Genomic DNA, 10,472 nt, shown 5'->3' with positions numbered 1-10,472 from the left:
AAATCGTAATAATAAAAAAGAGGGGTCACAGTGGCTTAAATGACTCGTTTTCTGAACACAGCCCAGTCTTGTGTGTATTTTGATATATTCAATTTTTTTTTTTTTCTTTCTCTTTCTTTTACTTAATTCTCAAGTGTAAATATTTATTGTATAGAAAGATCAAAATTATAGATAAATGCCATCATTTACAGCATTTCCAAGAAGTCAAACAAGATGGGGACACTCCACTTGGACAAACAATAACACTCATCATCAAAAAGACAATAATGACAAGCATAAACCAACAGCAACAACGACGACAACAGCAGCGATAGCAGTGAAAGAAAAGAAAAAACCTGAAGTTCAGCCAAGATTTAGTGTATTCGGGAATAACAAAAGAACGATCATTCAGGACATGAATAAGAAAGAACAAGAAGAAAAAGACTTGATCAAGGAGATACCGACGATAACGACCGCAACAAGAAAGAAAAAAAAGGTTAAATTTGATTCGATTTTCCTTGAGAGAGTCTGTTTGTTTAGCGAAACTCAATCACCACAAGAACTACATAGAGTTCAAGACAAACAACCCAAGTTGAGAATCATCTGTCCCAACTGGAGAAGAACAAATTCACACATCTTAGTCGACAAGGCTAGCTTTTCCGTGAGTCAAGATAATCTTTACGTTAAAGGAAAGTTGATGGTGCGTAATTTGGCTTTGGATAAATTTGTATCTATCAGGTACACATTTGATCATTGGTCATCTACAAATGAGGTCGACGCTACCTTCTTTGGTCCAAACCCGAAGAATGTAACCTTTGATATTTATGATTTTTTAATTTATATTGGAAATGGTCAGCTGGCTGATCGCGGTGAAATACGTGGAAAAATACAATTTGGTATCAGAGTCACTGCTGGCACAAGAGATTACTATGATGACAATCAAGGTCATTACTATAAGATTAAGATCATTGCTGACCCGCTCAATAAAGAGCAATACAACATTGATGAATATGAACAAGAGGACGATTACCCAACAGAGGAAGAAGAGCAAGAGGAAATGGAAAGACACAATCAGTTCACAAATGCTCTCAAGGGTTATCAACACGCAAAACCATTATATCTAAAGAAGAATCAACAGCTATTCCTTGCTACAAGATACAATTTCAATCAGTCTTTGTCTGAAGCTAAGAAATCATCTACCTCAAATCACAATGACGAACTATTTCCAAAACCATTCATCAAACCCTCTTCTCCTCCTCCAGATCATATTCATATCTTGGATAACATGTATATTCCTACTACAACAACAGAAACTATTACTACTACAACTATTACTACTACTACTACTACTACTACTACGGATCATCATGACGACGATAATAATAATACTGCAATCGATACCAACATTCATGCTGACCATAATGACAATCATGATGCCGTCGCTGCTGCCACTCCTCCTGCAAGTCCTACACTACCATCTTCCATATTCTTGTTATCGCCTGCTTCAATGGATATCAATTCATCAGATTATTTAGATCTTCTAAAAAAGTACTGTTTTTACAACAGTGATCAAAACGAATAATAAATATATCTTTAAAATTGTATATATTTAATAAACTTTGCATTCAATCATCTTCCTTTGGCCCTCCCCCTGCAGCTAAAAATACCCTTCCTTCTACCTGATTCGGGAAAAGAAGGGAATATAAGCCATCGCTTTTTTGTTGTTTTACATCACTCAAAAACATTGTGTTTATGATAAAGTTACCAAGGTTACCTTAAATATTCAAAACAAAATGCATGTAATCTGCAATCAATTTTTACGTTGTGACCTTTCACAAAAATAGTTCTCTATCATACACACACATCTTTGGTCAGATGCGCGTTGTATTATGGTCATATCCCTTTGTGTAATACCGACCCGACAAAGCCCTTTTTTTTGTGTCAGAATCTTTTTTGCTTCCCGTAAGTGCCCATGGTTACAGTGCTGACAGCTACAATTAGCGGGAGTTAAATGTACAGTAGACGGGATACTAAAAACTCACTGATCCATGCCCTTCCCCATATCCTGTGTGCTTACAACAAGCACTTACAAAAGCAAAGTGAAACGAAAAGAAATAAGAGATAGTAAGCTGTGGTGTATCTTTTGACTCTTCTTTTGGTGTTTTTCTTTACATTTATTTTCATGGTTGCAGTGATGTTAAAAAGATAAGCTAGTCTTTCTTCTTTTTGGCCCATGTTGTCATTTTCCCAAGACAAGCACGCATGCTAATGATTACACAAAAGGGGAGGGGGACTGAGTACATTCGGCTTTTGAAGTTCTTGCATAAATTTGAATGCAGTACTTTTCACGACTTTCAAAAATCCATATTCATTGACGACAATTCAATAAATTGATGTTTAATCTATGATCATCATACCTTATATTCAAATAATTGAGCAAAGGTATGAAATACACGCTTTATTCAAAAGTTAGCTTTGCACATTGATAGAAAATAAAATTTGACAATTTCCTCGTTTTCTGGATGATTTTCTTTAAAAATACAAGCTGGCGTTTTCTGATGCAAGCATGTTTTGAAAATAAGAATTGATATCATTCAAGAACGTTGCTTCCATCTCTGGTGAACTCGTTCTTTCATCATCCATAAATAAAAAACAAGTGATGTCATCTGTAGGCTCATGCACAGTAAAGTGTTTTTGGAAGATATCGCTTGGCTTGTTCTTTAAAAAGTCCTTTAGCATCTTTTGAATAGATCGCATGGGTGTCCAATGTCTCCAGATACTCTTTTTTGAGATGCAATAAGCACGATTCAAATGATCCAGAACCTTTTCTTGTTCATTGGATAAAAGATAGTTATAGATGAAGACCTGTGCAACTGTTTCTAAAGTAATTGCCATTAAGCCTATAGGCAGCATATCCAACATTTCTTCACTCTCTACTTGGCAGCTTTGTTGAATAAACTGATCTAGGCTGTGGGTCAGGGTATAGGATATAGGTAGGGCGTATTGTAAAAGACGCACTATGTTTTGATCATTCAGATCTAGTTCTTTCACAGTCTTCAGCTGTAGCCCCGTGTTCTTGGACTTGATAAAGCTGAAATGAATACGATAGAGTTGATGCGTTGTCTCAATCATAAAGAGCTGCCTGGGTGTCCATTGATGCTTTTCCTGTTCGATAAAAATGGAAAAGTCATTCAAAACCAGTTGAATTTTGTACTTTATCGTCCCCTCATCGTCATGATGAAATAGGGATAACGCCAGGTTTCTGTCAGACTTTGTTACGGAAAGGCCAAAGACATTGTCTTTAGTGGTGGGTAGGCATATGGCTATCTTTGAGCTAAAGTAGTTGATAACCATGCCCACATGAAAAGATTCTATAAAATAAGCTCTTATTGTTGGTCCATGATTGTTATTGATTAGATCATACTGATAAGATGCTGAGGTATTTGCTGTTGCCGGAGGGAATGGCTGCTTGTGGAACAGGAGCCGCTCTCTGACATGAAATCCCACTAGATATACATATTGATTAATTTACTATAGTTGCTCTTTTATGGTCTTACATTCTAAACATCCATGAGATGTGGCACTGAAGGCAGTCCAGTAGGTAGTCACCAACTGCTCTCGGTCGATCAGGTCCATAGATGCGCGCATGCCTTGATCATCAAACACGCCCAGTTCAGCAGCTATCATGTACGAAAACGAAAGCATGGTCATTCCATGTTTGGAATACCCCAGACTGATTTCATAAAGACTTAATAAAACAATAGCTTGGTAGTTACCCAGGGAGATTTGTCTGTTGGCATAGACTTGTTCATACAGTATGTACGCATAGTCCAAGAACGGGTTTCTTTTCGCTGTGCATTGATGAAGTGTGAATGGTTTTCCTTCTAGGATGTGTTGTCCTACACTGATGGTAGTACCATAGATAACAGACAGTAACAATGGCTCAGCCGAATCTTTCCAATATCTTTCTAACAAGCGAGTTTTGTTGATTAAGATACAATGAGGATTGGACTGAAAAAAAAAGTGGATCAGCTTCATGGCTTGATCGGTCGGTATAGAGTTTAGTGGTGTGGCGTTGTTATGTACATGATTGGTAAAGAAAAATTGATCGGCATCCTGTTCTTTTGTGAATGCAGATATTGCAAGTTCAGGATCAAAGTAGCTTTTGAACTCGAGTAACTGGCATGATCGTTTGATGGTTAGATGTATCACGTTGGAGACGATGAGGGAATTGTGTTGCCTTAGGTTCTTTATCTTTAGCTTTAATCGTGGATTATGGTGACATATCTTGTTTCTGAGAAAGTCACCCTTTTCGATAAATATTCTATATATCTTTTCAATGTCTATGATCAGTGGATCTTTCGCTGCCAACGTTTTTGAATTATGAGGTATCTGCTCAAATATAAATTCCCTACAGGTCATCGCAGTGGCCGTTAGATTATCTTGGTTTCTTTGGAACACAGAATTTTTCGGTGGCCGCCCAAATGTTCTTGGTTTTGGATAGACACATTTGTTTTCCCTAGAGTTTCGAATACATCGAGTGCAATAAGGCAATTGTGCGTCGCATTTAGTCTTTTTTATACGGCAAGGCATGCAGCTTATTTTTCTTGTCTTCTTGTTCCCATTTTCATCATTGGCTTTGCTCATTCCCTACTGTTTTCTTCTTGGAGAAAAAAAGAATAACAAGTAAGAGAAAGAAAAGAAGGGACACACAAATCATTTATTTACTAATTTGGATAAAGCGGGCTATCAATTTAATCTAATGAAAAGGTGACATCTCTTTGTGTGTTAGGAGTATAGGTGAAATGAATTACATCTTGATGGTATCGCTGATCCTATCTTTCGTGCCCTTGTACTCTCTCAAGTCATTTTTCATTTGGTAAATTTACCGATTCAAAGCAAGCATTATGTCTATTGTAAGCAAGAAGACCACGGCAATTCTTTTTTCCTATTTGATTCCCAAAAGAGACGTGTCCAAATCTGAATCTATTGCCACAATTGGACAAGATACAGTGCTTCCAACAAGCAATGCTACAGGCCAATCAAAGTCAATGTCATGTTTTTAGAAATCATAATTCTTGGCACTCGAAAAAATATAAATGGAGAGTGAGTGTTTTTTTCTTCCGGTATTTTTTCTTTTTCAATACTTTAACAATTCAGCATTACATTATTTCTATATGAAGATGGACATAGGAATGTTATTGATGAGAATGGTGGTCCTGAGCCCATAGACTACATTGTTGATCAGAATGAATTTGTTGTCGAGACAATTGCTACTCATACTGAGTACTTGGAAACTACAGCCCCCAATGAATCTTCTATGGCGTGTCCAATTTTGTTAGAAAAACCAAAAAATGAAGATGTTCATATGACCAAAACGGGATTATGTGCGTTATACCATTCAGGATAAAGCTAGGTTTTTCGATTTGAAGATTGAAAAATGTATGAGTGCATCAGCTGCAGCAAAGCAGTTGGGCATTCACATTCGAACAGCGTATAGATGGGTTAGCCAGTATAATGTGTGTCCTGATAGTATTTTTGAGAGCTGCAAAAAAAATAGGTCGTAAGTGCATCTTATCTGAAGAACATAAAGTGACTATTATCACTTTCATTGATGCTAATCCCTCTGCTACTGTTGTTGAAGTGACTGAGCATTTATTGAAGCAGTTTCATGACCTTAAAGTATCACGCAGTACTGTTAATAACTTTATGAGACGTGAATGCAACCTTTAGTTGAAAAAAGCAGATTTTCATTCTGTTGAGAGAAACAGTCCAGCATAGGAACGGTACAATTGGGTTTGTAATTGGGAAAATACAGACATGAACTTCCTGACGAATTGTGTATTTCTTGACGAGTCTGCTTTTGATATCAATATGAAACGCTCAAGAGCTTGGCCCAAAAAAGGCACTCGCGCTATTGTTACCAGACCTACTACGAGAGCAAACACAACGTCTATACTGGGTGCTGTCTCTGCCGCAGGTTTGATTACCGTCGGCGTAAAAAAAACCTAGACCTGCAAAGAAGAGAAAGGCTGACGGATGTATAAGCTCAGGAACAGTAACTAGTTGCTACATTAGTTTCTTAAAAGTAACTCTCGATGAAATGGACAAACATCCACATATGAAAGGTCACTATGTAGTCATGGATAATGCACCCATTCACACCCACGAAAACATAAAGAAGTATATTGAGTATCGAGGATATAAATGTGTGTATCTTCCAACTTACTCTCCTGAACTTAACCCAATAGAGCAATTCTGGGCGGCGGCAAAGAGTAAGGTGAAGCGCCATAGGTCTTTGCAAGAAGACACTTCATTTAAAAGAATAACGGAAGCCTGTAAAAGTGTGGAGAAAAATCACTTTAAAGGTTTCGTTTCACACTCTTACAAATGCTGGGTTAAATGTCGAAACAGAGAGCCCATGTAATAGTTATTAACGACTCATTCAAGAAGCCAAAAAAAAAAAGTGGCTGGTGTGGTTATGTTTAATGAAAGGTAACCAAGTGGGTGTTAGGCTGGTGTGGTTATGTTTGATGAGATAAACAAAGTGTGAAGTTACACGGTCCCCTAAATGTTTTATGTCCAATGTCTTTTTTTTGTTGTTGTTGTTCCCCACCCTTTTTTTTTCCTTCTTGTACATTTACTTTAGCATTTGTCGTTAGTGCATTCATTATTCATTTGTTTGTATCATATCCTTGGTATACTATGTCAATCATTGAAAAGCTATGTCCTTTTTGCATTGATGATGCGACTTTCACTACGCATCAAAAACACGAATGCACATATACAATCAACATTCCATTCTGTTGCCTACGAACATCTACAGGGCAAAACCTGGAAACAGAAACCCAAGAAATGCAAATGTACGCTATTTTGCATGCCCGCGTGTTGTATTTCTTGTATTTATGTATATATAGAACAGTAGGAGCCAATAGCTAACAATTACTATTCTTTATTTTAAAGTTGAGAGAGGAACTAATAAATGAGGATACGACTTGAATATATACGAGGGATGACGACTGTAAATGTCTGACGTCGTCTATTAGCTGAGAATGAATAAATAGAGAATTAAGAGATGTGTGATCTATGTAAACACGACACCGCGTTGTGAGCACTATACCATTTCAAAAGACGAATTGAAACTACACATGGATCAACATGGTTTCAAGGTTCCTGTTCTTGATGATGCTTTACCTTGGATAGTACAGAAGACAAACATTGTCACCAAGTTTCATGATTATTTCTCTTCGTGTTTGTCGAACTTTCAAAGCAATATGGATGTTGATCGGTGCTTCAATGATCTTCTGTAAGTGTTTTCAGTTAAATTGATTTAGCATTTTGCTAATATTGTGTCCTCACTTGTTGACAGGTGCATTTCATCTGTGTTGGTATTACAAAAACGCGTAACTTGAAAAAAAGTTGACCCAGGACAAAATATTGTTGCCGCGGTGGAATCATTCTTACCTACTATGAAGGAGTTGGATGCTGGCGAAATTGGCGAATCCGAATTGGCTTGTTCAATTGTTCATCCCCTTATCCAATCATTACTTGCATATGAAATGGATGAGAAGATGGCTAAATGTACGAATACCATCTTTGAAATCGGCACGGATGTAGGACGACGATCCGATTATGAAGTTACCATCTACGAACAATACCAACCATCCTTTCGTACATGCTTTGGGGAACTGAAGGATGAAGGATCATCAGATGTATCGACAATTATGGATTTTTACCGTTTGGGAGTGTTTGCAAAACTGGAGATCGTCACCAGCAATTTGACCGGTGTGTTGTGCTTTCAAGCCCTTGGAACAACAATCACATTCTATGCACTAACACACCCTCACCCTCGTATCTATACGTTCACTGAACTTGCGACAGTTACCATACCCAAGGCAAAGAATGACATAATGTCTGTGATAAGCGCCCTTGATGACCTCTTCAAAATTGCCGTATACCACCGTACAGTATCGAAGGTCCCCATGACAAATGCTCAGCTACCGACGTTGCCATTTGAATCTGTACAAGGAAAACGAAAATCTCTTCCTATAAAACGACGACAATCTTTGGGATCCATTTCGAACAGGAAATTGTAACTGTTTTTTATTTTCTAGTTTTCCATACCAATCGTATCGGTCGCCATTGGTCGATCGTATCAATAAAAACAATGCAGTAACATGTATTCCTTCTTATTCTCCTTGTCAATTCAGGTGTGCTCGTTAAGTGTATTGATTGACGGCAAAAGTGCTTTTGACCAAGCTGACTCAATCCTCGCTTGGTTACTTTTCATCAAACATAACCACGATGAAATGGACAAACATGCACATATGGAAGGTCGCTATATAGTCATGGATAATGCACCCATTCACCGGAAGAAAAAAACACTCACTCTCCTTTTCGAGTGTCAAGAGTTATGATGATTTCTAAAAACATGACATTGATTTTGATTGGCCTGTGACATTACTTGTTGGAAGCACTGTATACATATTCATATGAATTATAGTAAAGCCAGCAAATCTTTGTATTAAAAACATGATGAATGTTTGTATAAATATCTTCATCTCCCATTTGTGATTTTTAGAGAGAGAGCGCTTATCGAAGTCTACTTAAGCGAACCTTTGTTGTTGTCATTATTCAACAAGAGTAGATCCACATTTGGATAGCTAGTGTCAATGAGGCAAAGAACACTGAGGATTATTGCCTTTTGTAGGAGACGTTTTTTCATAATGTGCATCAAGACAGTCTAGTAGCACTACTAAGTAACCTTTGGGGTTTCAAACTCTATTTTCGCAGCAGAATAACTTTAGTGATGACTCTTTCAGGTCTCTCATGGTGCTAAGGTGAAACTCAGACTAATGTAAAGGATGTTGATCAAAAAGAAAACGAGATCAACTACTTGTTTTTGAATACCGCTTAGTACGCGCGCTCATCTTCAACTTACGTCATCATGGCTGGATTCGGCCGCTAGCTGAGAAAAGAAGAGAAAAAAGACGCGCAATCCACTTTTCGTAACCATTTTACACCTTTATAAAAAGAACCCATCATGGCACAACACATGGAAATTGACTTTGACGTACCCAAGTTTCTCGCTGAGACAAGACAAAAGGCACCTTCTCACTTACAACATTTCTTTTCAACCTTTGAAGATTATTATGAGAGAAAGTAAGACACTTGGGCTTGACAGATAGATTAGATACTAACTTACTCTCCCTCAACTCAGACTGTGGCATCAACTCACTTTAAAGATCCTCGAATTCTTTAAAGAACCTGAATCAGATTCGTTCAAGATTCCAGTTTTTCAACAATTTGTTGCCGAGTGGGAAGACAAAATCAATAAACTCTCTCTTGTTACTATTGCAAGACAGGCAGCTACTCAGTTTTCAGGTAAGTGAAGTTATTCTTTTACGTTCATGATCTAAAGATGCACAGATTTGAATGAATCTGCCGAGTTTATGAGAGAAATTGTAAAGAAAGTAGACACACCTGAAACTCACGATGTTTACGTGCTTGCATCCATGGAGGTTGCTCACTATTTATTAAAGACCGGCCAAGTCGAATCAGTAAAGAAAACCATTGATGAATCAGAAAAAATCTTGGACAAGTTTGATAGTGTAGAAACGAGCATTTACGCCAGCTTTTATCGTGTGAGCGCAGAGTATTATAAAGGACAAGCAAATTACGCACAGTATTACAAGAACGCGTTGCTGTATTTATCTTGTATTGACATTCAAGAGCTGACTGTGATGGAACGAATGGAAAGAGCCTATGACCTGTCACTCTCTGCCCTGTTAGGAGAGATGATATATAACTTTGGTGAATTGGTAAGGTTAGAAAATGATGTACAAAACAATTGCTGGATTTTAAACAAATGACTTAGTTGATGCATCCTATTCTTGACTCACTTTCTGGAACTGAGCATGACTGGCTTCGATCTCTGTTATTTGCCTTCAACGCTGGTGACATTGGAAAGTTTGAAGCCTTGGCCCCTCATTTCCCCAAGCAACCTTTACTTGAACAAAACAAGGCTGCCCTTCGTCGAAAGATTTGCTTGATGTCATTGATTGAAGCAGTGTTCATTCGCTCAACAGATAACCGTTCAATTCCCTTTTCAGAAATTGCTGCAGAAACTCGTCTTTCGTTGGACGAAGTAGAACATCTTGTCATGAAGGCATTATCCTTAAACTTGATCCGTGGATCCATTGATCAAGTAGATCAAATTGTGGTTGTCACTTGGGTGCAACCACGCGTTCTAGACAAAGAACAAATTGACGGAATGAGACGTAGACTTGAGGAATGGGATAACCAGGTTAAAAGGATCAGTGCGTTCGTTGGTGAACAAGGGGGCGAAGTGTTTGCTTAATAAAATATTTACAATAAATGACACATCGAATTATCCGATAGTCCACTGAACGGAATTTTTAACCCATGAAGAACAAGTCATTTTCATAATACTATTTAATTTAACAGTAGTTCTGTAAAGAATTTTTGTCTTT

At 37.7% G+C, this 10,472-nt stretch overlaps 4 protein-coding genes across 4 annotated transcripts; 3 read left to right on the top strand and 1 right to left on the bottom strand.

The window, feature by feature from the left end:
• The first annotated feature begins 121 nt into the window (after window positions 1-121).
• RHIMIDRAFT_290101 (uncharacterized protein) lies at window positions 122-1,868 on the top strand. Its single transcript, XM_023613707.1, has one exon. It carries the CDS (start codon window positions 176-178, stop codon window positions 1,559-1,561), a length of 1,386 nt encoding a protein of 461 aa, XP_023469489.1. The 5' UTR covers window positions 122-175; the 3' UTR covers window positions 1,562-1,868.
• Window positions 1,869-2,400: 532 nt separating this feature from the next.
• RHIMIDRAFT_273461 (uncharacterized protein) lies at window positions 2,401-5,107 on the bottom strand. The gene is made up of 3 exons (XM_023612389.1): window positions 4,708-5,107; window positions 3,537-4,642; window positions 2,401-3,485 (listed from the first exon to the last, which is right to left on the bottom strand). The coding sequence occupies exons 2-3, from the start codon at window positions 4,624-4,626 to the stop codon at window positions 2,512-2,514; spliced, it is 2,064 nt and encodes a 687-aa protein (XP_023469488.1). The 5' UTR covers window positions 4,627-4,642; window positions 4,708-5,107; the 3' UTR covers window positions 2,401-2,511.
• A 1,949-nt stretch (window positions 5,108-7,056) lies between these two features.
• On the top strand, window positions 7,057-8,342 carry RHIMIDRAFT_273456 (uncharacterized protein). Its single transcript, XM_023612388.1, has one exon. It carries the CDS (start codon window positions 7,449-7,451, stop codon window positions 8,073-8,075), a length of 627 nt encoding a protein of 208 aa, XP_023469487.1. The 5' UTR covers window positions 7,057-7,448; the 3' UTR covers window positions 8,076-8,342.
• Window positions 8,343-8,930: 588 nt separating this feature from the next.
• Window positions 8,931-10,467, top strand: RHIMIDRAFT_307907 (PCI-domain-containing protein). The gene is made up of 4 exons (XM_023614546.1): window positions 8,931-9,141; window positions 9,200-9,363; window positions 9,409-9,800; window positions 9,857-10,467. Exons 1-4 carry the CDS (start codon window positions 9,023-9,025, stop codon window positions 10,337-10,339), a joined length of 1,158 nt encoding a protein of 385 aa, XP_023469486.1. The 5' UTR covers window positions 8,931-9,022; the 3' UTR covers window positions 10,340-10,467.
• Window positions 10,468-10,472: the final 5 nt, after the last annotated feature.

The sequence above is a fragment of the Rhizopus microsporus genome, assembly GCF_002708625.1.
Source record: "Rhizopus microsporus ATCC 52813 unplaced genomic scaffold scaffold_3, whole genome shotgun sequence".
Lineage (NCBI taxonomy): Eukaryota > Fungi > Mucoromycota > Mucoromycetes > Mucorales > Rhizopodaceae > Rhizopus > Rhizopus microsporus.
This window is presented reverse-complemented; position numbering and strand designations above follow the sequence as displayed.

Excerpts from the sequence above, each read along its gene's own strand:
- RHIMIDRAFT_290101 (XM_023613707.1), top strand. The coding sequence starts at position 176 with ATGCCATCATTTACAGCATTTCCAAGAAGTCAAACAAGATGGGGACAC.
- RHIMIDRAFT_273461 (XM_023612389.1), bottom strand. The coding sequence starts at position 4,626 with ATGAGCAAAGCCAATGATGAAAATGGGAACAAGAAGACAAGAAAAATA. Across the intron at positions 3,486-3,536 it reads ATCTCATGGATGTTTAGAAT|TGGGATTTCATGTCAGAGAG; the intron begins GTAAGACCATAA and ends ATGTATATCTAG.
- RHIMIDRAFT_273456 (XM_023612388.1), top strand. The coding sequence starts at position 7,449 with ATGAAGGAGTTGGATGCTGGCGAAATTGGCGAATCCGAATTGGCTTGT.
- RHIMIDRAFT_307907 (XM_023614546.1), top strand. The coding sequence starts at position 9,023 with ATGGCACAACACATGGAAATTGACTTTGACGTACCCAAGTTTCTCGCT. Across the intron at positions 9,142-9,199 it reads GAAGATTATTATGAGAGAAA|ACTGTGGCATCAACTCACTT; the intron begins GTAAGACACTTG and ends CCCTCAACTCAG. Across the intron at positions 9,801-9,856 it reads TATATAACTTTGGTGAATTG|TTGATGCATCCTATTCTTGA; the intron begins GTAAGGTTAGAA and ends CAAATGACTTAG.